Source organism: Neophocaena asiaeorientalis, unplaced genomic scaffold, assembly GCF_003031525.2.
Source record: "Neophocaena asiaeorientalis asiaeorientalis breed wild unplaced genomic scaffold, Neophocaena_asiaeorientalis_V1.1 scaffold1434, whole genome shotgun sequence".
NCBI classification, from domain to species: Eukaryota; Metazoa; Chordata; class Mammalia; order Artiodactyla; family Phocoenidae; genus Neophocaena; species Neophocaena asiaeorientalis.
The window spans coordinates 68,054-95,336 of record NW_020173159.1 but is presented as its reverse complement, the minus strand read 5'-3'; the positions used below and the strand labels follow the sequence as shown (position 1 = coordinate 95,336).

Below are 27,283 nucleotides of genomic sequence, written 5' to 3'. Positions count from 1 at the left end.
GACCAGGGCTCAAACCTGTGTCCCCTGCCTTGGCAGGTGGATTCTTAACCACTGTGCCACCAGGGAAGTCCTGTATATTAATTTTGTACCTGCAAGTTTCTGAATTCATTCATTAGCTTTAATAGATTTTTGGTGGAGTGTTTGGTGTTTTCTGTATATAGTATTCTGTCATCTGAAAATACTGATTGTTTTACTTCTGACTTTCTGGTTTTGATGCCTTTTATTTCTTTTTCTTGCCTCATTTCTGTGGCTAGAACTTCCAATACTATGTTGAATGAAAGTGGCAAGAGTGAGCATCCTTGTCTCATTCCTAATCTTAAAAAAAAAAGCTTTCCGCTTTTCACATTGAATATAATGTTAACTGTGAGTTTGTCATATATGGCCTTTTATTATGTTGAAGTATGTTCCCTCTATACCCACTTTGTTAAGAATTTTTTTATCATAAACTGATATTGAATTTTATCAAATGCTTTTCTGAATCTATTGAGATGATCATGTGATTTTTATCCTTCCTTTTGTTAGTTTGGCATATCACATTTATTGATTTATGGATGTTAAGCCATCCTCACATCTCTGGAATGAATCCCACTTGATCATGGTGTATAAGTCTTTTAATGTATTGTTAAGTTTGATTTGCTAATATTTTGTTGAGAACTTTTGTATCTATATTTAGCAAAGATATTGGCCTGGAATTTTCTTTCTTGCAGTGTTTTTGTCTGGTTTTGGTATCACGTTAATGGTGGCCTTGTAGAATGAGTTTGAGAGTATTCCTTTGTCTTCATTTTTTGCAATAATTTGAAAGTGATAGATATTAAGTATTTTAAAATATTTGGTAGAATTCACCTGTGAAGCCATCTGGACCTTAACTTTTGTTTTGGGGGAGTTTTTTGATTACTGATTCAATTTCATTACTAATAATCTGTCTATTCAGATTTTCTATTTCTTCATGATTCAGTGTTGGAAGATTATATGATCTAGAAATTTTTCCATTTCTTCTAGGTTGTTTAATTTGTTGACATATAATTTTTCATAGTAGTCTCTTATGATCCTTCATATTTCTGTGGTGTCAAGTTGTAAATTTTCCTCTTTAATTTCTGATTCTACTTATTTAGGTAATCTCTTTTTTTCTTAATGAGGCTGGCTAAATAAGTTTCTTGATTTTGTTCATCTTTTCAAAAGACCAACTGTTACGTTTATTGATCTCTTGTATTTTTGTCTCTATTTCATTTATTTCCTCTGTGATCTATTATTTTTTTCCTTCTTCTAACTTTGGTCTTTGCTTATTCTTTTTGTAATTCCTTTAAATGTATATTTAGATTCTTTATTTGAGATTTTTGTTTCTTGAGGTAGGGCTGTATCAGTATGAGCTTCCCTCTTAGGACTACTTTTGCTTTGTCCCATAGATTTTCCTTATGCTAAATTTGGGGTTTTTTTATTCTTCTTTCTCTCATTGCTTTAGTTGCAAGGTTAGGTTGTTTATTTGAGATGTTTCCTGTTTCTTAAGCTAGGATTGTATTGCTATAAACTTCCCTCTTAGGACTGCTTTTGCTGCATCCCATAGGTTTTGGGTTGTCGTGCCTCCATTGTCATTTGTTTCTAGGTATTTTTTGATTTCCTCTTTGATTTCTTCAGTGATCACTTGGTTATTAAGTAGTGTATTGTTTAGCCCCCATGTGTTTGTATTCTTACAGATCTTTTCCTGTAATTGATATCTAGTCTCATAGCATTGTGGTCCAAAAAGATACTTGATACGATTTCAATTTTCTTAAATTTACCAAGACTTGATTTGTGACCCAAGATATGATCTATCCTGGAGAATGTTCCATGAGCACTTGAGAAGAATGTGTATTCTGTTGTTTTTGGATGGATTGTCATATAAATATCAATTAAGTCCATCTTGTTTAATGTATCATTTAAAGCTTGTGTTTCCTTATTTATTTTCATTTTGGATGATCTGTCCATTGGTGAAAGTGAGATGTTAAAGTCCCCTATTATGATTGTGTTACTGTCGATTTCCCCTTTTGTGGCTGTTAGTATTTGCCTTATGTATTGAGTTGCTCCTATGTTGGGTGCATAAATATTTACAATTGTTATATCTTCTTCTTGTATCGATCCCTTGATCATTATGTAGCGTCCTTCTTTGTCTCTTGTAACAGTCTTTATTTTAAAGTCTATTTTGTCTGATATGAGAATTGCTACTCCAGCTTTCTTTTGGTTTCCATTTGCATGGAATATCTTTTTCCATCCCCTTACTTTCAGTCTGTATGTGTCTCTAGGTCTGAAGTGGGTCTCTTGTAGACAGCATATATACAGGTCTTGTTTTTGTATCCATTCAGCGAGTTTGTGTCTTTTGGTGGGAGTATTTTATCCATTTACATTTAAGGTAATTATCAATATGTATGTTCCTAGTCCCATATTCTTAATTGTTTTGGGTTTGTTATTGTAGGTCTTTTCCTTCTCTTGTGTTTCTTGCCTAGAGTAGTTACTTTAGCATTTGTTGTAAAGCTGGTTTGGTGGTGCTGAACTGTCTCAGCTTTTGCTTGTCTCTACAGGTTTTAATTTCTCCATCAAATCTGAATGAGATCCTTGCTGGGTAGAGTAATCTTGGTTGTAGGTTTTTCTCCTTCGTCACTTTAAGTATGTCCTGCCAGTCCCTTCTGGCTTGCAGAGTTTCTGCTGAAAGATCAGCTGTTAACCGTATGTCCCATAGATTTTGGACAGTTATGTTTCCATTTTCATTTGTCTCAAGGTATATTATTATTTCTTCTTTGATTTCTTCACTGACCATTGGTTGTTTAGCATCATGCTGTTTAGTCTCCATGTGTTTGTGTTTTTTCCAGTTCTCTTATTGTAGTTGATTTCTAGTTTCATAGTGTTGTTTTCTGAAAAGATGATTAATATGATTTTAATCTTTTTATATTTAATGTGACTTGTTTTGTGGCCTAACATGTGATGTATCTGGAGAATGTTCCATGTGTACTTGAAAAGAATGTGTGTTCTGCTGCTTTTTGATGGAATGTTCTATAGGTGTATATATTAAGGTAATCTCATATAATGTGTTAAGGCCAGTGTTTCTTTATTGATTTTCTGTCAGATGATATATCCATTGGTGTAACTGGGGTATTATGGTCCCCTACTATTATTGTATTTCTGTCTATTTCTTCAGTTATTTCTGTTAATATTTGCTTTATATATTTAGGTGCTCTTCTGTTGAGTGCATAAATGTTTACAAATGTTATATCATCTTGTTAGATTGACCCCTTTATCATAACTTAATGTCCCTCCTTGTTTTGTTACAGTCTTTGCTTTAAAGTCTATTTTGTCTGATATAAGTACTGCTACCGTGGCTTTCTTTTAATTTCCATTTGCATTGAATACCCTTTTCTATCCTATAACTTTCAGTCTGTGTGTGTCTTTAGATCTGAAGTGAGTTTCTTGCAGGCAGCATATATATCGGCCTTGTTTTTGTATCCATTCAGCCACTCTACGTCTTCTGATTGGAGCATTAGTTCATTTAAATTTAAAGTGATTATTGATAGGTATTTACTTATAGCTATTTTGTTCATTGTTTGCTGGTTGTTTTTGTAGTTCTTCTCTGTTCTTGTCTACTCCTCCCAGTTTCTTTCCTTGTGTTTTGATGGATTCCTTTAGTATGATGTTAGGGTTCCTTAAGAAAGTAAATTTTATAACCAACAAGGACCTACAGTATAGCACAGGGAACTCTGCTAAATATTCTGTAATAACCCAAATGGGAAAAGAATGTGAAAAAGAATAGATACATGTATATGTATAACTGAATCACTTTGCTGTATACCTGAAATTTACACAACATTGTTAATCAATTATACTCTAATATAAAATTTAAAATTTTTTAAAAAAGAGAGTAAATCTTAAACGTTCTCATCACAAGGAAAAAAAATGTAACTATGTATAGTGATGGATGTTAACTAGACTTATTATGGTGACCATTTCACAGTTTATACAAATATCAAATCATTATGCCGTACACCTGAAATTAGTGTAATGCTTATCTCAGTTATATTGTAATAAAAAAGAAGATGACTCTGATTGTCCTCTGGATCTCTTTTAATTGTTTTGCATAATTAGGCCAGATTCATGTCTTCTAGGAACTGTGTAGTTTTCCAGGAAGTGATGCTTGAAGATATCAGAAATCTGGGAAATATGCCATTAGTGGGGAAGGCAGCAGAGTCTCCACCTTTTCACTTCCCAGTTGCTTGACCTTGAGCAAGATCCTTTACCTCTCTGAGCTTTGGTTTCTTCATTTCTAAAACAAACTTAATATGTCTTCCCTACAGCACACAGTTGTTGTAAGGAATGAAGCATAACAACATGTTATCAGGATTTGCACTCTTATACTGCAAGTAAACTACCCATTCTGTAGGTCACTAAAATTGTGCCCTAAGACTGGCATCTATGCAGTGCCTGTGATATGTATCTTCTGAAAGCCACCTTTGAAAGGAACAGAGTTCAGAGGTCACACTCAGGGATGGTGCAGGCTCAGAGTGGAAAGAGAGATTGAGTCAGGGGTATGTGTATGGCACCAAATCTCAGAAAGGGAGTTTTGAATACTGAGCACTTAAATTTTGGAATTGGGACAAAATGCTGATCTATCTTATCCTTTTCTCACCCCACTCAAGTTTTTTCTTTCTTCTCCTGTTGTTCCAGGTGCATGATGACTGCAGGAGACGGTTTTCCAAGGAATGCTGGTTTGGAAGTCATCGATCATCAGTCATTCCTCCCACTGCCCTCAGCGACCCCAAGGGTGATGGTGAGTAGCTAAACTTTAATACATTGGGGAATACATTGGGGAGGGAGGGAAGATGTAAAGCCTAGAGAAAAAGACTGCAATTAAATTAATCTGGTCAACCAATCAAACATTTCCGGGAGTACGAGTGTGCATATGTGTATAGACAGCTCATGTTTTCCTTTAGACTTTTGGGATGGTGAATATTGCTTATGGTGTATATGTATGTGGGCATGTTCTTTGTAACCTCTGTCAAAATTGTTTCCAAATGATCAGAATTGATTTCAGCTTTTACATGATTTCGAGACAGTAGATAATCCATGAAATATTTTTTTTTGCTTGCTGCCTACTTCATTGCCAAGGAAAAGCCAGCATTAGCTAGGGGGCAAGGATTCCTGTAACCATTACAACAGTTTTAGAACTAGACACAGCACATGTGTACGTGTGTGCACATACATGTACATACACTCTGAGCCACTCTAGTCTCTTCCAGTTCATTTCCCAACCCCAACACAGATACAGACAGACATTGGTACATGGAATGAGCCACTCACACAGTTTTCTGCAGGCAAGCATACTCATATGTCCCCATAATGACATGCACAGACACACATACCTCACTCAGGGATGCATGCATATATTATTCTCAGAACTACTCAAATATTTATCCACATAGAGTCACTTACCAGATAGCTGACTAGAGAGATGATGAGATTGATGACTTGGTATATAAGAGACACTTGACTGGCTAGGAGAAAGAAGCGCCTAGGGGCAAGATGGAAAAGTATCAAACTAGTCAGCCAAGTCTACTCAGGCTGCTAATGAAAGTCAATGAAGTCTTGAATCTGAGACTTTGCTCAACACCACAGGGACCTGGGGAAGATGTCTTTGGGCAGACTGAAGGATGGCCGCCTCAGCATCTTATAAATCACCCCCAAATAGGTGTTAAGGGGCTGCCACCTCTCCTTTGTAATTGGCCCAACAGGTTCTGTGTTCTTGTGGAAATTGGGTTTTTTAGTTTGTTTTTTCCCATCTTATATCATTTCTTATTCTTGTTATAGATGGTCAACTGATAGCACTACTATTTTCTTTTGCTTTCCACCAATGACATATTATTGCTTAGAAGCACCTGTGCTAAGCCATTCTTTTTGTGTAATGTCTCATACAATGCCCCATGAGTTAACTTTTAGCCTTTCATCCTAGTCATCTGCAATCTTGATCCAATTGAATGTCACTCTTGAGAGCCCTTCTTTCTATCATGTGTTACTTGGCCTGTGGTTTCTTAGGAGTATCTTTTGAAACCTCCATATCTTCTTGACTCCTTCTGGCTTCTTGGCCTAGGCAAATACACTCTTTAATGTTCCCTGTTGGGAAGTCTCACCCATCTTAGAGATGATGAGGTCATTAAAGATGATCTGGTCCAACCCTCTGGCCAGGCTAGGGAATCCCTTCTCCAGCATCCAAGGTGGAGGCATCCATTTGATGACTTTCTGAGGTAGCACATGCCATTGCTGATTAGCATTCATTCATTATTTATTCAGTCAACAAACTCTAATTTCTGATGTCTTCTAATTTCCCTTTTTCCTACCCGATCTGCTTGGTAAATTTCTTCTCTCATCCTAGAGGGTGAGAACAACGTCAAACATTGTCTCCTGTTTAAAGGCTTCTGTAATTGCCCCTCCCCATTTCTCCAGACAAATAAATCACTTCCTTTGCTGTAAACCCAGAACACATATCTCAGAGCACTTAACACACTATATTATAGTTCGTCACATGTATGTCTCCCACTCCAGACTGTGAGCTCTTGTATCACTAGCACTTAACTCAAACCCGATACATGGTATATCCACAGTCAAGATTTGTTACATGAATTCATTAATACATTTACTGAATACTGCGTATATGTAAGGCTCAGTGATGAACAATGTACAGAAAAAGATATGACTAAGACAGGATCCCTGATTTATATGGGGGCAAAACAGTATAATGCAGTATTTGTCAAATACAAGAATGCCTCAGAATCATCCAGAAGGCTTTTTAAAACACAGATTTCTAGGCCCTATGCCCCTGCCCCAGAGCTTTTGATTCAGTAGATCTGCGTAGGGCACAAGAATTTCCATTTCTTACAAGAAATGATGCTGATACTACTACTCCCGGGAGCATACTCCATCATTTACTATCTGTGTGACCTTGGGCAAGTTACTTAACCTCTCTGTGCCTCATGTATCATTTGTTTTCTGCCAATAGGGAATAAAAGTTATACTCAAGTGCGTTATGTGTGTTAAATGAGTTAGTATCTTAAAAGAGGATCTTAAAATACAGGAAGGGGAACAGGAAGCCAACCTTATGCTAATTTAGCATCTTTCTGTGGTATGAACTGAACAAATTTGAGAGGGACTCTTGGCTCCTTGGTTTTGGACACTGTGATTATATTAACTTAGCTCAAAGAAGCACGATCCTTTTTTTTTTTTTAAGCTCTTTCAGACTGTTGACTCATCTGGAGCTTAAAGTCAAGTAAATCCCCTAAGCCCTTTTCACGCTTGATGCTGCCAAGCCAAGTTCCTATTGTCTTGTTCTGCTGCAACTTACGTCCTTATGCCTAAAGGCCAAGCTTCACATTTATCCCCTTTTCAGCTAGTTGACTTTGACCCTACTGCCTGTTAAGGTCATTTTTCAATCTTGATTCTGTCATCCAGTGGCTCTCCCTCCTGCTTTAGGTACTTCAAAGTTGACAAGCTAGCCTTCCATGTTTTTATTTAAATTGCTTAAAATTGTTGAATAGTACTGGACATTCCCTTACAATTAACATCAGCCTATTCAAAAGCAACCTTGTGGACATGATCATTTACCTGGTTATGAATCTGCCTAATATCACTATATTCCAGCCCACAATACCATTTTTGTCACCTTGTTCACCAGATTCGTCTAACATTTTGTTGTCATTTTATGTGGGCCCTGTGACCTCTCTCCCTCACTTACTCCACAGCAGCCATGCTATTCTCTTCACTGTCCACAAACATCCCAGGCAGTCTCCCTTCTCTGGGCGGGTTTATTCTTCCTCTTGACCCCCAAAAAACTCTTCCCCCAGATACCTGCATTGCTCACTACCTCATTTCATTCAAATGTCATCTCACCAGAGAAGCCATCCCTGGCCACCTGTCTAAAACAACACCCCCATCAGTCTCCATTCCCCTTTTCCTGCTTTATTTTTCTTCATATCGCATTATTTTCTATATTTATTTGTGTATTTATTTATGGTCTGCATCCTTCCATTAGAATATAAATTCCACAAGAGCAAAGATCATTTATATCTTGTCTATCACTGTATATCGGAACATAACAAGGACAGGCACAAAGAATGCCCTCAATACATATATGTTGAATGAATGAATGAATGTCTTAACTACCATTGTGTTAACATATATTTTGTAAAATAAAATGTTGAAAAGGGATAACATGTTCAGGGAGGGTAACTACTTCCAAGCTATGCTACTGAAGGGACATAGCAGACTCCCCTTGCAGCTATGAGCCCTGGCAAGCCCTGAAGGTTTGGTGCATGACAGGCTAGCTGGCTTAGGAGGTCTTCAAGTTCCACTGGCCAGTGAGTAGAAATTGGCCCATAGAGGAAGCTTGCTTTAGATTTTTCCAGGCAAAACAGCCATGAAATCTGCTCAAGTCAGCAGTCTTCCTCTTCAGGCTCCCTTTTACCCAGGTTACAACAAATGGGACACTTCAACTTGCCTCTCTCCCTGTGGCACACACCATTCAGGAGCAAGCCACATGCTTTTTTCGCTTTGCATTTATTTTTGCTGGGCATCCCTGGCAAGCCACGAGCTCAGAGGTTTGGAGGCTCACAATTTGTCTTGCATCTCCTATGAGGCCATTGCTCACTGCCTGTCTCCCTGCCAACAGGCTCTATGACCCAGTATGAGCTGGCAGGCTATGGCAATTTAGACTGCTATAACTCCACTTCTCTATGGGGAACTTCAGCATTGGGGATTATTAAAAGCCTCTCTCTTGTCCAGACAATTTCCCTATAGTCTTGTTTCCCCTGATAATTGGTATGATAACTTAGATTGCTCTGCCAGAACATTAGAGGAGCGATTAAAGCTCCCTGCTTCACTCCACATTGATATGTTCTGTCATTAGCTCCTGGCTGAAAGGCAGCCTTTTCTCCCCATCTTTCCTGACCTTGTATCTTCTCAGTGTAAGAACTGAGCTATCCCAGGCAGAGAGAGGACAAGTTGGGTGTGCTGATCCTCCTCCTGGGCTCTCAACCTTCTCCTTCTTCAGTTTTCCCTTGACATTTTATTGATCTTTGGTTGTGGCACTAATTATTTTTATTCCTTGTGTTCCAATACACTGCTGTGTATGAATCTGTCTCCCCAGCTTGAGGGCAAGAGCTAGACCCCTAGCAGTATGTAGCATGATGATTGGCATATAGTAGTTGCTCAGCAAATGTTGGTTACCTGGCAACAGCTGGGCAAAGACCAGCTATTGTTGTTTTCTTAAGTAAAAGCCCCTTTGGTTTGCATCTAACTTCCCCTCTGTCCCTCAGTCTCAGAGGCACAGGGAAGCTGTGGGAGGTGTTGGATGTCTATTATCTTGATTGTGGTGATGGTATCATGGGTGTTTGCATATGTCTGAACTCATTAAATTGTACACATTAAATGTATGCAGTTCTTTGTATATCAATTATACCTCAATAAAGTTGTTTTTAAAAAGTCTTTGCAAATTTTGATGTTAAGTCATGCCTTGCTTCCATCTAAATGGCCTTTTTCTTTTTTTCCCTTTTCTTTCTGTTGTATGCATTATTAGGCCAATTAGTAGTATCTCCAGATTTCTGGAATCTTGATTGGTCTTCAGCCTGTTCATGCCCCCTTCTCATCTTCATCAACTCCAAAAGTGGCGATCACCAAGGGATCGTCTTCCTCCGGAAATTCAAGCAATACCTTAACCCGTCTCAAGTGTTTGACCTTTCGAAGGGTGGACCTGAAGCCGGGTAAGCATGGGGTAAGGGATGTAGTTGTGGGTATAGAAGGGACTCCCCCCTCTACACATTCTAGAGTAGGATAGGCTTCCTGGAATTAGTTCTAATACCTGGGCAGGAAAGGTCTATTTTCTCAAGTCAGGACACAAACACAACTCCACAGCATCTTGAGTTGGCTGGCTGGAGGACTTTTAGCCCTCTGCCAGAAATCCTTTCAAGCCTATGTCCTGCTCTCAGATTTGCTTCACCTTTTCCAGTTGGAAAAGGTAACTATGTCTCCTGACTTCAGAGGAGGAGGCAAATGGATATTATTTTCCACCATTCCTGTCACTCACTCTTTTTCTTGGGGGCAAGTAGATACATCTCTACTACAGGCCTGTTTTATTTAGAGACCATCTGGCTGTTCAGCCCTGGTTTCTGTGAACCCACTGGCAACTGTGCAAGATATTCTTCCTGGGCCTCAGCAAGTAGATTAGGCTAGGCAGCTAGTAACTTCCAGAACAAGGTTGGGCAAAGAAGAGTGTAGGTTGAGGCAAGGCCTGATTTCCAGGATTGCCTGTGGGAGCATTCCCTATGATCTTAGGTACACAGAGAGATAGGGGTTAAGGGAAAGGAAAACATGTAGCCTGATAGCAGGGTGCAGAAGCAGCAGTCCTTAGCTCCTGGCACATTGTAGGAAAGAGTTGTAAAACTCATCAGCTCATGAAATAACTCCCCTTTCCCCTCTTCCTTCCAGGCTCTGCATGTTCAAGAACTTTGTTCGCTTTCGCATTGTGGTTTGTGGTGGAGACGGCAGCGTGAGCTGGGTCTTATCTCTGATTGATGCCTTTGGATTACAGGAACGGGTGAGTCCCTAGCTGACTTAATTTAGCCATTGCTAAAGAGACTGGCAGTGTGGAGCTGCTTATCCCAAGAAGTCCCTGGTCTTTACTCTCCTTGTCTGTAAAATACACGTTTCCTACTGGTTTCACAGTCAACCTGACTGGTAGATTCCCAATCTAAGCCTGCTCACCTATACCATTTTCTGGTTATCTAATAGTAGGAAGGAAGAAAGAGGAAGTTAGCAGAAAAAAATGAGCAGTGCTCTATTTCCCAAGCCCCAAAATGAAGATTTGAAGGGGAGGAAAGCAAGAAAAACAGAAGTGGCATCAGGCAGCATTCAATTCCCAATTCCCTACCCCTCCTGAGGCCACTGAGTTTCTTCCCTGAGTCTCTAGAGTAGCAGAAATGTACCTCTCCCCCCTCTCCCTAAGCAGCCCCCTGCTCTTCTGACTGCAGTGGCTTTGTCTCCTTAAGGCACCTTACCTCTTTGGCCCAGCCTAGATAGAAATTTGTGGCTATATATCTCTTTTAAAAGCATGGCTACAAATATTGTCATATTCCAGCAACGTGTCCCCTTACTGAGTAGGTTCTGTATTGCCAAGAGTGGGACCCAACTCCTTAGGGAAAATTTCACTCAACTTCAAACATCTTCCTATTACACTTCCTAAAATCATAGGTCCCTTATTGCCACTAGTTTTGAGACCATATTTTTTTCCCCAAAAAGCACCCTCTGGGTTCTTTTATGGGTGGATCTTGGTAGGATTGTCTGAAAAGGGTGCCCGGTTTTGTTCTTGCAGTGTCAGCTGGCAGTCATCCCTCTTGGAACCGGTAATGATCTGGCCCGTGTCCTCGGCTGGGGTGCGTTCTGGAACAAAAACAAATCACCTCTGAACATCCTCAACAGAGTGGAGCAAGCTAGTGTGAGGATTCTAGACAGGTGAGTAGCTGAAAGATGAGGTCGTTGTGGCTCTTCCATTCCCTTGCCAGTTACTCCCAGTGACATCATCTCAATCAGGAATGTTCTAAACTCCCTCACAGAGCTTCATTGCCTTTCTGGCTTCGGTGCAAGGAAATTTGGGGGACTTTGCCTATTAAGAAGCCAGGGTCTACTGTGTATCCTTTAAACATCACTGAAGCCCCTCTTCAAACTTAAAAGATCCTAGAGCAGGAGCACCCATTGGTAAATTTCAAGGGTTCTATAAACCTACTTCAAATTGCATAGCTAATTATCCATGTAAGCATATTTTTTCCTTGGGAAAGTTTCCATCTTTCTGTTCTATTCTAGGATAGTATAGAAACTATTCTATAGCTTCATCAGGTACTCAAAGAAACTCAAAAAAAGAGGGCTCATAAACAACTGGCCTGGATTATCTGTGCCCTAGAGAAGAGACAGTATTCTCCTCCAATCCTCTGAGAAGAAAGACTTTCTATGTGGGGGCATAGTATTTGATTTATGGCTGCTCATAAGGATAACCTGGGGAGCTTTTTCAAGGTACCAAGCTGGGCCCTACCACAAATATTCTTATTCAGTAGGTCTTGGGTAGAGCCCTGGTATGTGTATTTTACAAAAGCACCTCAGGTGATCTTGGTAGTTACCACTGCTTGAGAAGCACTGCTCTCTGAGAACTCTGTGGTGGAATTCCTTCCATCACACTGGCCTTGAGAAGTCATGAAGCAGAGGTCTCTCTTGGGGTATACCTTGAGATCAGGTGACCTGAGATAACTTGGGCAACCCCTACAACTCATCCCTACCCATCACATAAATATTTTGACCCCTTTCGTGACATGTGAAGCATTGGTGCCAACCTGTGATGAAACAGAGCCCTAAATATCTGTCTTTAAACTTCATTTCAGATGGAGTGTGATGATCCGTGAGACTCCCAGACAAACCCCATTGCTAAGAGGACAAGTTGAAATGGATGTACCCCGATTTGAGGTAACAACTGCCTAGCTATAATTCAGGCCAACATCTTTATTACACATTGAAATAATAGGCTAAACCCAGAGAGAAGCTTTTGTATAGTCCATGGGCTTGATAAGGATGAGATCATTCAGGATTGGGGACATTTCAATTAGCAGTTATTTACCAAAAGCTGTGTTAGGTGTTGGGGATATAATTCAGTCAGCCATCTACTTATGCATTCACTCAAAATATTTATGGAAAGTATGGATTAACTACAGTGTGTTCCTTCCTCTTCAACTTTTGGAATAGTTTGAGAAGAATATGTATTAACTCTTCTTTGTATGTTTGGTAGAACTCCCCTGTGAAGCCATCCAGTCATGGACTTTGGTTAGCTGGGAGTTTTTAAAATTACAAATTCAGTTTCACTATTAGTGATCAGTCTGTTCAGATTGTCTATTTCTTCCTGATTCAGTCTTTAAAGATTGTATACTTCTAGAAATGTGTCTATTTCTTCTAGGTTGTTCAGTTTGTTGGCATATAACTGTTCATACTATTCTTTTATGATTTTTTTGAACCTCTGTGGTATTGGTTGTTATGTCTCCTCTTTAATTTCTTATTTTATTTGGGTCCTCTCTCTTTTCTTCTTGGTGAGCCTCACTAAAGGTTTATCAATTTTATCTTTTCAAAGGACCAGATCTTGGTTTCATTGATCTTTTCTATTGTTTTTTTGGTCTCTGTTTTATTTATTTCCTCTCTGATCTTTATTATTTCCTGCCTTCTGATGACTTTGAGCTTTGTTTGCTCTTTTTCTAATTCTTTTAGTTGGTAATATAAGTTGTTTGAGATTTTTCTTGTTTCTTGAGGTAGGCCTGTATCACTGTAAACTTCCCTCTTAGAACTGCTTTGCTGCATCCCACAGATTTTGGAATGTTGTGCCTCCACTTTCATTTGTATCGAGGTATTTTCTGATTTCCTCTTTGATTTCATCATTGTCTCATCTTTTTTTTTTTAACATCTTTATTGGAGTATAATTGTTTACAAGGTGTGTTAGTTTCTGCTTTATAACAAAGTGAATCAGCTATACATATATCCCCATATCTCCTCCCTCTTGTGTATCCCTCCCACACTCCCTATCCCACCCCTCTAGGTGATCACAAAGCACTGAGCTGATCTCCCTGTGCTATGTGGCTGATTCCCCCTAGCTATCTATTTTACATTTGGTAGTGTATATATGTCCATGCCACTCTCTCACTTCATCCCAGCTTACCCTTCCCACTCCCAGTGTGCTTAAGTCCATTCTCTATGTCTGTGTCTTTATTCCTGTCCTGCCTCTAGGTTCTTCAGAACCTTTTAAAAATTTTTTTTTAGATTTCATATATATGTGTTAGCATACGGTATTTGTTTTTCTCTTTCTGACTTACTTCACTCTGTATGACAGACTCTAGGTCCAACCACCCCACTAAAAATAACTCAATTTCATTTCTTTTTATGGCTGAGTAATATTCCATTGTATATATGTGCCACATCTTCTTTATCCATTCATCTGATGAAGGACACTTAGGTTGCTTCCATGTCCTGGCTATTGTAAATAGAGCTGCAATGAACATTGTGGTACATGACTCTTTTTGAATTATGTCCCATTGGTTTATTTAGTAGCCTGTTGTTTAGTCTCCTGTTTGTGTTTTTCCATTTTACTTCCTGTAATTGATTTCTAGTTTCATACTGTTGTGGTCAGAAAAAATGCTTGATATAATTTCTATCTTCTTAAATTTGTTGAGACTTGTTTTATGGCCTAGCATGTGATCTATCCTGGAGAACATTCCATGTGCAATTGAAAAGAATGTGTATTCTGCTGCTTTTGGATGGAATGTCCTGTAGATAAGTCCAACTGTTCTATTGTGTCATTTAAGACACCATTTCCTTATTGATTTTCTCTCTGGATGATCTGTCCATTAAAATAAGTGAACTGTTGGGCTTCCCTGGTGGTGCAGTTGTTGAGAGTCTGCCTGCCGATGCAGGGGACATGGGTTTGTGACCCGGCCTGGGAAGAGCCCACATGCCACAGAGCGGCTAGGCCCGTGAGCCATGGCCGCTGAGCCTGCGCGTCCGGAGCCTGTGCTCTGCAATGGGAGAGGCCACAACAGTGAGAGGCCTGCGTACCGCAAAAAAAAAAAAAAAAAGTGAAGTGTTAAAGTCCCCTACCATTTTTGTATTATTGTCAATTTCTCCCTTCATGTTTGTTAATATTTGCTTTATATATTTAGGTGTTCCTGTATTAGGTGTGTATATGATAAAGAGTGTTATATCCTCTTATTGTATTGATCATTTTATCATTATATAATACCCTTAATCTTTTGTTATAGACTTTGTTTTAAAGATTATTTTGTCCTATATGAATACTACTACCCCCGTTTTCTTGTTGTTTCCATTTACATGAAATATCTTTTTCCATCCTCTGACTTTCAGTCTGTGTGTGTGTCTAACTCGAAGTGAGTCTCTTGTAAGCAGCATATAGATGGGTCTTCTTTTTTCATCCAATCAGCCACCCTATGTCTTTCAATTGGAGTATTTTGTCCAATGACCTTTAAAGTGATTATTGATAGGTATGTACTTATTGCCATTTTGTTAGCTGTATTCTGGTTGTGTTTGTACTTCTCTGTTCTTTTCTTCTTCTTTTAGTTTCTTCCTTTGTAGTTTGATGGTTTTCTTTATTGGTTTGCTTCTGTTCCTTTCTCTCTAGTTTTATATATCTATTGTAGGTTTTTAATTTGTGGTTACCAAGGGGTTCCTATATGTTGACCTACAGCTGTATCTACTTTTTAAAAACTGTTACTCATTTAACTTCAAACACATTCTAAAATATCTACTTTTTTTACTCCCCTCCCCCACATTTTGTGTTTTTAATGTCATATTTTACATCTCCATATTTATCCCTTCACAGTTTATTGTAGTTATACTTGATTTAAAATTTTTTTCTTTAAATCTTTGTACTAGCTTACTTACTTGGTTGATCCTCAGCCTTTATTATATTTTTGCCTTTACTAGTGGAATTTGTTCCTTTCCCATAGAAATTTACTTTTTGTTATAGCCTTTTCAATTAGAGAAAACCCTTTAACATTTCTTTTAGGGTAGGTTTAGTATTGCTCAATTCTTTTAGTTTTTGCTTGTCTGAGAAGTTCTTTATCTCTCCTTCAATTCTAAATGATAATCTTGCTGGGAGAGCATCCTAGCTTGCAGGTTTTTCCCTTTTAGAACTTTATATGTATATCATGTCCTTCCTTCTGGCCTGCAAGTTTTCTGCAAAATATCAGCTGATAGCCTTATGGGGATTCCCTTATATATGACTCTTTGATTTTCTCTTGCTGCCTTTAGAATTCTTTATCTTAAACTTTTGCCATTTTAATTATTATGTCTTGGTATGCATCTGTTTGGGTTCATCTTCTTTGGGACACTCTATGCTTCTTGTACCTGGATGTTGGTTTCCTTCTTCAGTTTCAATAAATTTTCAGCCATAGCTTCATCAAAAACATTTTTAAGCCCCCTCTCCCTCTCTCTTCTTCTGGGACCTCTATAATGCTTATGTTGGTATGCTTTGTGTTGTCCCAAATGTCCCTTAAACTGTTCTCATTTTTTTAAATTTACTTTTTACTATTCTGATTGCATGATTTCCATTATTCTATCTTCCAGATCACTTATTCATTCTTCTGTATCACCTAGTCTGCTGTTAATTCCTTCTAGTGTGTTTTTCATTTCACCTTTTAAATTTTTTAATTTCCTTGTTAAAATTCTGTGTTCATCTATTCTTTTCCCTAATTCAGTTAGCCTATCTATTACTAATGCTTTGAATTCTTTATCTAGTAAATTGTTTATTTCTGTTTTATTAGTTGTTTTTTTTTTCAGGGGTTTTCTCCTGTTCTTTCAATGAAATAAATCCCTCTGTCTTCTCATTGTTCTTAACTTTTGCTGTCTCTATTCTATGAAATTAGATGAAACAGTTACCTTTTCCAGTCTTGAAGGTGTGTCCTTGTGTATGAGCATCCCCATACAGTCTGCATGTGCCCAGTGACTTTGGTGAGAGAGCTAGATCTGACTTGAACACAAGTCATGTCTTTCCCTAGAGTGTGCTGGCAGCTATCACCTTGGTAGGAGGTGGTGCTGCAGATGGAGCAGCGAGAGCTAGAGTCATGTGTGAGCCAGGGCTTCTCCCTTTTTCAGTGGCCAACACCACCCTCTTGGGGCTGGGGGTGGGTCCCAAATTGCTGGAGCAGAAGCACTGAGGGTCAAGTCCATGATGGCTCCATTCCCTCTAAGTGTGTTCTTTCCCCCATCCCAGCACCAGCACACTAGCCCCAGAGGGGAACAGTGGTGGAGCAAGAGGGGCTGGAGCAGGCATTTGGCATGGGTGTGGGCCTGGGCTCAGGCTGTGATGTCCCCAGTTCCACTTGGAATCCTGGAATACTTCTGATGTGGTGCCTCCATAAACGCCAGGTTGCTGCCCCTGCCCCATTCAGATGCCATTTGGGGTCTGGGCTGGCATAGTCCCTCAAATCTGAGCACTCCCCTCAGCCACCCTCACCCTAGCGTAGAGCTGTTATGGTGAAGCAAGTGGGGTAGAACAGGTGCTTGGTTCAGGCTGGCTGTGTGCCAGAGTGGTTGCAGGAAACTGGCCAGAGTCCCATTCAGTTTCAACCTGTTTTTTTCTGCCTTGTTTCAGGAATAAGCAAGTGTGTGTGTGCTCTTCACTAGCAGAGTGTAGGTTTCTTTTGTTTGTTTGTTTGCTGTACAATATATCAAAGTTGCTTATTTATTTTATACATAGTGCTTTGTATCTCTTAATCTGATACCCCTATCTCACCCCTCCCTATTCCCTCTACACTGGTAACCACTAGTTTGTTCTCTACGTCTATAAGTCTGTTTCTGTTTTTTAAATAAATATACATTTGTTTTGTTTTTCACATTCCACATGTAAGCGATAAAATAGAGTATTTGACTTTTCTGACTGACGTATTTCACTTTTCTCACTGACGTATTTCACTAAGCATAATACCCTCATGGTCCATCACATTGTTGCAAATGACAGAATTCCATTCTTTTGTGGGGGGCTGAGTAGTATTCCATTGTGTATATATAAACCACATCTGTATCCATTCATCTGTTGATGGGCACTTAGGTTGCTTCCATATCTTGACTATTGTAGATAGTGCTGCTATGAACATTGAGGTACATGCATCTTTTCAAATTAGTGTTTTTATTTTCTACAAATACATACCCAGCACTGAAATTCCTGGATCATATCATAGTTCTATTTTTAGTCTTTTAAAGAAACTCTGTACTATTTTCTATAGTGGCTGGAAACAATGTACAACCCCACCAATAGTGTACTAGGGTTCCCATTTCTCCACATCCTCTCCAACATTTGTTATTTGTAGACATTTTGATGATAGCCATTCTGACAGGTGAGGTGATGTCTCATTTTTGTTTTGCATTTCTCTAATAATTAGCAATGTTGAGCATCTTTTCATGTGCCTGTTAGCCATATGTGTGTCTTCTTTGGAAAACTTTCTATTCAGGTCTTCTGCCCATTTGTTGACTGGGTTTTTTATTTTTTTGATATTGAGTTGTATGAGCTGTTTGTGTATTTTGGATATTAACCCCTTGTCAGCCACACCATTTGCAAATATTTTCTCCCTTTTCATAGGTTGTATTTTCATGTTATTGATAGTTTCCTTTGCTGTGCAAAAGCTTTTTAAGCTTAATTAGGCCCTATTACTTTATTTTTGCTTTATTTCCTTTGGCTTAGGAGACGGACCCAAAAAAATATTGTTACGATTTTTGTCAAAGAGTGTTCTGCCTATGTTCTCTTCTAGGAGTTTCATGGTGTCATGTCTTACATTTAGGTCTTTGAACCACTTTGAGCTTACTTCTATACATGGTCTGAGGGAATGTTCTAATCTCATTGTTTTACATGTGGCTGTTCAGTTTTCCCACTACCACTTGCTGAAGAGACTGTCTTTTCTCCATTGTATATTCTTACCTCCTTTGTCATAAAGTAATTGACAATAGGTGCGTGGGTTCACTTCTGGTTCTCTATTCTGCTCCTTTGATCTATGTGTCTGTTTCAGTGCCAGTACCATGCTGTTTTGATTTCTGTAGCTTTGTAGTATATTCTGAAATCTGGGAGGGTTATACCTCCAGCTTTGTTCTTTTCTCTCAAGATGACTTTGGCAATTTGGAGTTTTTTGTGGTTCCCTATGGATTTTTATTTGTTCTCATTCTGTGAAAAATGTCATGGATATTTTTATAGGGATTTCATTAAATCTGTAGATTCCTTTATGTATTATGGCCATTTTAATGATATTAATTCTTCCAATCCAAGGGCACAGGATGATGTCTTTCCATTTCTTTGAGTTATCTTCAATTCCTTTCATCAATGTTTTATAGTTTTCAGATTATAGGTGTTTCACCTCCTTGGTTAAGTTTATTCTTGGTATTTTCATCTTTTTGGTATGATTTTAAACAGGGTGATTTTTTACTTTCTGTTTCTGAAATTTCATTATTAGTGTATATAAATGCAACAGATTTCTGTATGGTAATCTTGTATCCTTCAACCTTGCTGAATTCATTTATTAGTCCTAATATTTGGGGGTGGAGACTTTAGAGTTCCCAATATAAAGTATCATGTCATCTGCAAATAGTGACAGTTTTACTTCTGCCCTTCCAATTTGGATGCCTTTTCTTTCTTTTACTTCTCTGATTGCTGTGGCTAGAACTTCCATTACTATGTTAAACAGAAGTGGTAAGAGTGGGCATCCTTGTCTTGGTCCAGAACTTAGTGGGAAGTCTTTCAGCTTTTCACCATTGAGTATGATGTTGGCTATGGGTTTATCATAATGGCCTTAATTATGCTGAGATATGTTCCCTCTATACCCACTTGGATAAGAATTTTTATCATGAATGGATGTTGAAATTTTTCAAATGCTTTTCCTGCATCTACTGAGATGATAATTTGATTTTTATCCTTCCTTTTGTTAATGTGCATCACATTGATTGATTTGTGAATGTTGATTCACCCTCTTGACCCTGGAATAAATCCAACTTGATCATGGTGTTTGATCCCTTTTATATACTGCTGTATTCAGTTTGCTAATATTTCATTGAGGATTTTTGCATCTATATTCATCAAAGATATTGACCTATAATTTCTTTTTGTGTGTGTGTAGTTTCCTTGTCTGGTTTTGGTATCAGAGTAATGGTGGCCTTGTAGAATAAATCTGTGAGTGTTCCTTCCTCTTCAAGTTTTTGGAATAGTTTGAGAGGGATAAGTATTAGCTCTTCTCTATATGTTTGTTAGAATTCCCCTCTGAAGCCATCTGGTCCTGGATTGCTGTTTGCTGGAAGTTTTTTCTTTTATTACAGATTCAATTTTACTTGTAGTGATTAGTCTGTTCAAATTGTCTGTTTCTTCTTGAAGCAGTCTCAGCAGGCTGTATCTTTCTAGAAATTTGTTCATTTCTTCTAGGTTGTCCAATTTCTTGGCGTATAACTGCTCATAGTGTTCTCTTATGATTTTTTACATTTCTGTGTTATTGATTGTTATGTCTCCTCTTTCATTTCTTATTTTGTTTATTTGGATCCCCTCTCTTTTCTTCTGGGTGACCTTAGCTAAAGGTTTATGAATTTTATTTATCTTTTTAAAGAACCAGCTCTTAGTTTTATTGATCTTTTCTATTGTTTTTTTGGATCTCTATTTTATTTATTTCCCCTATGATTATTATGTTTATTATTATATTATTATTATTTTATTATATTATTATTATTGCCTTCCTTCTCCTGACTTTGGGCTTTGTTTGTTCTTCTTTTTCTAATGCTTTTAGGTGGTAAGATGTTTACTCAAGATTTTTCCTGTTTCTTGAGGAAGACCTGTATTGGTTCTAACTTCCCCCTTAGAACTGCTTTTGCTGCATCTCATAGATCTTAGGAAGTTGTGTTTCCGTTTTCATTTGTCTTGAGGTATTTTCTGATTTCCTCTTTGGTTTCATCATGTCCCATTGTGTTTTTTTTAAACATCTTTATTGCAGTATAATTGCTTTACAGTGGTGTGTTAGTTTCTGCTTGATAACAAAGTGAATCAGTTATACATATACAAATGTTCCCATATCTCTTGCGTCTCCCTTCCTCCCAATCTTAATTTCACTTTCAGATTTTTCATAATTAGTGTATAAGAATGCCAGAGATTTCTGTGCATTAATTTTGTATCCTGCTACTTTACCAAATTCATTGATTAGCTGTAGTAGTTTTCTGGTAGCATCTTTAGGATTCTCTGTATATGGTATCATGTCATTTGCAAACAGTGACAGCTTTACTTCTTCTTTTCCAATTTGGTTTCCTTTTATTTCTTTTTCTTCTCTGATTGCTGTGGCTAAAACTTCCAAAACTCTATTGAATAAGAGTGGTGAGAGTGGGCAACCTTGTCTTGCTCCTGATCTTAGTGGAACTGGTTTTTTAGTAGCATGTTGTGTAGTCTCCATGTGTTTGTTCTTTTCCCATTTTTCTTTCTGTAGTTGATTTCTAGTTTCATATTGTTTTGGTCATAGGAAATACTTGATATAATTTCTATCTTAAATTTATTGAGACTTCATTTGTGGCCTAGCATGTGATTTGTCCTGGAGAACATTCCATGTGCACTTGAAAAGAATATGTAATCTGCTGGTTTTGGATGGAATGTCCTGTAGATATCTATTAAGTCCAACTAGTCTACATTGTCATTTAAATCCACTGTTGTCTTCTTATCTGTCTGGATGATATGTCCATTGATGTCAGTGGAATGTTAAAGTCCTCTACTATTATTGTATCTTTGTCAAATTCTCCCTTTATGTCAGCTAGTATTTGCTTTATATATTTAGGTGCTCCTATGTAGGTGCATATATGTTAACAATTGTAATATCTTCTTGTATTGATCCCTTTATCATTATACAATGCCCTTGTCTTTTGTTATAGTCTTTATTTTAAAGTCTTTTTTGTCCTTTATGAATATTGATATCACCACTTTCTTGTCATTAATGATTTCATGAAATATCATTTTCTGTCCCCTCTCTTTTGTTCTGTGTGTATTTGGCCTGAAGAGATTCCCTTATAGCAGCATATTGAACAGTCTTGTCTTTTAATCCAGTCAACCACCCTATGTCTTTTGATTGGAACACTTAGTCTCTTGACATTGAAAGTAATTATTGATAGGTATGTACTTATTGCCATTTTATTACTTGTTTTCCACTTGTTTTTATAGTTCTTCTCTGGTCACTTCTTCTTTTTGTTTCTCCCATTGTGATTTAATCATTTTCCTTAGTACTATGCTTGGGTTCCTTTCTTTTGGTTTTTGTGTGTCTTTACCATGGCTACCATGATTTGTGGTTACCATGGGGTTCAAGTATACTGACCCATAATTATGTCTATGTGACTTAAACTGATAGTCATTTAAGTTTAAACACATTCTAAAAGATCTACATTTTTTATTCCCCTCCCCAACATTTTGTGTTTTTTTAATCATATTTTATATCTTCATGCTTATCCCTTTACTGTTAATTGTCTTTATACTTGATTTTGCATTTTTTCTTCTTTTAATCTACGTTCTTGCTTATTTAATTGATCTTAAATCCTTACTATATATTTGCCTTTCTTATTTGGGAATTTCCGTTTCCTATAGATTCTTACTTCTTTTCTATTTAGAGAAGACCCTTCAACATCTCTTTTAGAGTAGGCTTAGTATTGCTCATTTCTTTTAGTTTTTGCTTGTGTGAGAAGTTCTTTATCTCTCCTTCTAGTCTAAATGATAACCTTGCTGGGTAGAGTGTCCTATAGGTTGCAGCTTTTTCCCTTTCAGGACTTTGAATATATCTTGTCATTACCTTCTGGCCAGCAATGTTTCTGTGAAGAAATCAGCTGATAGCCTTATGGGGGTTCCCTGGTAACTGACTATTTTTCTTCTCTTGCTGCCTTTAGAATCCTCTTTCAGTTTTGACATTTTAATTATGTGTCTTGGTGTGGTGTGGGTCTGTTTGGGTTCATCTTATTTGAGACGCTCTGTGCTTCTTGTACCTGGATATCTGTTTCTTTCTTCAGGCTTGGGAAGTTTTCAGCCATAATTTTCAGTCTTCTCTCTCTCCTCTCATTTTGGGACCCCTATAATGTGAAAAATTCCACACACACACGCACACATACACACACACACACACACACACACACACACACACACGTATATATACTTTTTGCTGTTCTGTTTGTGATTTCCATTTTCTATCTTCCAGATCACTAATGTGTTTTTCTGTATCACCTAGTCTGCTGTTAATACCTTCCAGTGTGTTTTTCATTTCAGTTATTGTATTCTTCAGTTCTGACTAGTTCTTTTCTTATATTTTCTAATTCCTTGTTAAAATTCTCACTGTGTTCATCTATTCTTTTCCCTAATTCAGTTAGCTTTCTTATTACGAATGCTTTGAATTTTTTATCTAGTAGGTTATTTATGTTCCATTAGCTGTTTTATCAGGGCTTTTCTCTTTCTCTTTCAATTGAGACAAATTCTTCTGTCTTCTCATTTTGCTTATCTTTCTCTGTCTCTGTGAAATTAGGTGAAACAATTACCTATGGTGGTTTTAGAGGGATGTCCTTATGTGGGAGTATCCCTATACAGTCTACAAGGCCCCAGTGGCTTTGGTGGCAGAGCTGGATTTGATGTGAGCACAAGTCACACCTTTCCTCAGGGTGTGCTGGTAGCTGTCACCTTGATAGGAGGTGGGGCTGGAGGTGGAGATGCTAGGGCCAGAGCAATGTGTGAGTCAGGGCTTCCCCTCTGTTCAGTGGTCATCACCACCCTATTGGGAGCAGGGTCAGGTCCCAAGGCGCTGGAGCAAAAGCCCTGAGGGTTGGGTCTGAGCTGACTCAGTTCCTTTTAAGTGTGTGCTCTTTTCCCTCCCAGCACTGGCACCCTCACCCGAGTGGAGCAATGCTGGAAAAAGAGGGGCTGGTGTGGGTATTCAACAGTGGTGGGGGCATGGGCTGTGGTAGTCTGATTGCCATCAGAGATCTGGTCTGCCCCTGATGCTACACCTGTGCAACTGCCAGTAACAGCTGCCCCCTGTGCCCAGATGCCACTTAGGGTTTGAGTCACCATAACATCTTTTTTTTTATTGACGTATAGTTGATTTACTATGTTTCAGGTGTTATACACACACACACACACACACACACACACACACGTTCTTTTTCAGATTCTTTTCCAGTATAAGTTGGTACACCATAGCATCTTACAGCCAAGCTTTTTCCTTGTTGTGGCAGCCCTTAGTCCCATGTGGAGCTGCCATATGAGGCAAACTGTGCTGGAGCATTTGCTTGGCTCAGGCTAGGATGCATGCCAGAGTGGTCACAGGAAACCAGTCAGCCAGCTGGGTGGTTTCAATCCACCCTTTCTGCCCTGCTTTGGGAGCTAGCAAGTTTTCACGGCCTCTTCCTAAGCAGAGTCCAGGCATCCCATAGCTGTCCTATTAGTCCCACTGGTCCTTCAACCAGCCAAGGGGGCTCATCTTCCCTTTGTTGGACCCAAGGTCTGTGGCACCCAATCTGTGGCTCAACCCACCACTCCCCAGGGAGGATCTCTACCTGTGTAATCCCCTTTCTCTTCTGAGTCCCCTCCTAGGGGCACAGGTCCCAACCTGATCGATTCTCTTCCCTTACTATCTGATTCTATGTGGATCTTTCTTACAGCCTTGAGTATATGAGTCTTTCTGCCAGTCTCCTGTTAGTTTTCAGTGAGAATTGTTCCACATGTAGATGTATTTTTGATGTATTCATGGGGGAAGGTGAGTTCCACTTCCTCCTACTCCTCCATCTTGAGTCCCTCCAAGTCTAAGTTTCTTACAGCCCTCCTGTTAGTCCCACTGGTTTTCTAACCAGCTAAGGGGACTTGTGTTCCTGATGTCAGATTCCAGGGCTGTGGTGCCCAATATGTGGCTGGAGCTGCTCACTCCCCAGGGAGGCTCTCTGTCTTTGTAATCCTCTCCTTCTTTTGTGTCCCCTCCCAGGGGCACAGGTCCCAACCTGATCACTTCTCTTCCCTTCTTATCCAATTTTGTGTGGATCTTTATTACAACATTGGTTGTACAGGAGTCTTTCTGCCAGTCTCCAGTTAGTTTTCAGTGATAATTTCTCCACATTTAGATGCATTTTTGATGTGTTCATGGGGGAATTGAGTTCCATGTCCTCCTAATCTGCCATCTTGATATCTTCCCCCAGGAAGTTTGAACTTCTATCTAAAAGCAATAAGAATTATATAAGATTTTTCTTATTATAAAATTTTCAAATATATAGGAAATTTTAAATGGTAGCTTCTACCTTTAATATTTCACTATACTTTCTTTATCACATATCTATCCATCTATCTATTCTTCTATCTAATAGAAAGGTTTAAAACAGAATATTTACATGTTATGTGGAGAAAAATTGAAGGAATAAAGACTAGAGGCAAGGGAAAAAGATAGGCAGTGATGTAATTGTCTAGGCAAAAGATGATGGTGATTTGGACTGGTGAAGTGGTAATAGGAATAAGAAGAAGTGGACGTAGTTAAAACATATTGAAGAGATAGAATCATCAGGACTTGGTAGATGTTTGAATGTGGGGGCTGATGGAGAGGGATGAGTATAAGTTGTAGTTAGGAGTACAGACTCAAGAGCCAGACTACCTAAAATCAAATCCTGGCTGTGACATCTATCAGCTGTCCCTTCCCTATGCCTCAGTTTTCTGTTCTGTGAAATGGGGATAATAATCCTTATTTCATAAGATTGTTATAAGGGTTACCTGAAAAAATATATATGTATCTTAGAACAGAACCTAGCACATAGTAACTTCTATATAAGTGGATACTATTATTATATTTAACATTATATATAAGAGGTGACCCTCTGGTTGGAAAGATGTGGGTTCAAATCCCAGATCTATTATTTACTAGCTATGTAATATGAGATTGGTTTTTCATTTGAAACATGGAACAAATAGTAACTCCTTCATATGAGTTTTTGAGTATTAATTTAAATGAGAGGAAACAATATACGTCTTATTTTTAGAATGACCACAGATCTAAGATTATCTGTGGAGATCTTCCACAAGAATTCTTTAATTGTGATTATTTTCAGAGAGACAGTTGGGTTGCTGGTAAAGCATCAGTAGGAAGTAATGAGGGGGGTGAGGATGGGTAGCACACTATGTCACAGCGCTAAGATTCCAGGGCCAAACACTCCTTTTCCCCCTAGGCTGCTGCCATCCAACACTTAGAATCTGCAACCACTGAGTTGAATAAAATCCTGAAGGCCAAGTACCCGACAGAGATGATCATTGCAACCAGGTCAGTCTTCCTTTGGCTCTCTACCTTTGGGATGTTTTTGCCCCTCATGGGCTGTTCCTCAGTCAGAGATGGGGCTCATTTTAATAGCTTGGGGGGTTGAGGCCAAGGAAAGCATATGTTTACCTTCCCAAATCAAATTTCTTCCAACTCAAACCTCCTGAATAGAAAGTTTACGGGGGGAAAAAAAAAAAAGATGAGATTGGGGTGAGGGCTCTTGCTACTCCAAAAAGACAAAATTGTAAGCCACAGATTTGGAAGAAGCGTTACAGAAGGGAAACACAACATTCCATACCATTCAAGAGCATAGCATAGCTCCCTACAGTAGGGAGACTTTGTTTTCCATTTAATACCTGGAAAATTCTCTGTAGTACCTGCTACAGCTGCTTTCTCATAGCTGAGCAATACATTCTCCCCCTTCTAAATACGTGGGTCATTCATTTCTCCTGGGACTCTGGTGGGTTCCTTCCAAATCTACCACATTCTCTTTTGAGAAACAGTCCCTACAGGGACCATCGTCCCAAAGTCATTATGTTTGTACTAAATTAGCCAGGCCCTTGAACCATAGCTGATTTGACCCAGGGTGAAATCCTGACCCATGTTGGACTGACTGAATTCTGTTTCCTGGAAATTTGGAATTTGGGCTAAGAAATGCTAGTTAAATTCTCTTAGGTACTGGCATATTTCACCGTATACACATGAAGAATCAGAATAAACAAAGAGGGGAGAGGGAGTGGGGGGAGAGGGACAAAGAGAGGGAGGGGGGAGAGGGACAAAGAGAGGGAGGGAGGAGAGATCAGGAAAGAGAGAGGGAGAAGGAAGAGGAGGAAGATGGAAACTAATGACATTATAAGAGAGAAGGTCTCTGGACCTCATGGTCCATGTCACATTGTGTCATCTATCTTATATTTCCAGATTCCTGTGCTCAGCAGTGGAAGATTTTGTAGTTGATATTGTAAAGGCCTGGAGCCGGATAAAACAGAACAATACAGCAATAGAGTCTGTGATTTTGAAAGTAAGTTTCCATCCTTTTTTCTTGTACTCTTTGTGGTGCCAGGGCCCCATTTTTAATAAAAGCAAATGTGCCTCTCACTGGGAATTGTAAAAGAGCAAGGAGGAGCAGCTGGTAAGCCTCCCTGATGGGGGAAATCCTCATCAAACTTCCACCTTTCACCAAATGAAGAGTGGCACTATACATACTTATCCATGTACCATGTACCTAAGCCTATGCCAAGCATCTGTCCACACCGAGACACAAGCGTACACCAACGTGTAGGCACATGGTTGTATACCAGAACATTCTTGAAAATACATACAAATTCATGCTAGAAATACACCCACAGTCACCTCTATAACAACCACAGTAACAATAACAGCTAACAATTATATAGCACTTACTCTGTGCCAGGAACTGTTCT

At 38.8% G+C, this 27,283-nt stretch overlaps 1 protein-coding gene across 1 annotated transcript in view; it reads left to right on the top strand.

The window, feature by feature from the left end:
* DGKK (diacylglycerol kinase kappa) overlaps window positions 1-27,283 on the top strand; it is a gene marked incomplete at its 5' end in the record, with an annotated part of 62,332 nt that overhangs the window by 16,336 nt on the left and 18,713 nt on the right. The window contains 7 exons of the mRNA XM_024744137.1: window positions 4,687-4,789; window positions 9,584-9,767; window positions 10,492-10,600; window positions 11,375-11,514; window positions 12,432-12,513; window positions 25,777-25,868; window positions 26,781-26,880. Of these exons, the coding sequence (XP_024599905.1) occupies window positions 4,687-4,789; window positions 9,584-9,767; window positions 10,492-10,600; window positions 11,375-11,514; window positions 12,432-12,513; window positions 25,777-25,868; window positions 26,781-26,880 (810 nt within the window). The remainder of the gene's footprint in view (window positions 1-4,686; window positions 4,790-9,583; window positions 9,768-10,491; window positions 10,601-11,374; window positions 11,515-12,431; window positions 12,514-25,776; window positions 25,869-26,780; window positions 26,881-27,283) is intronic.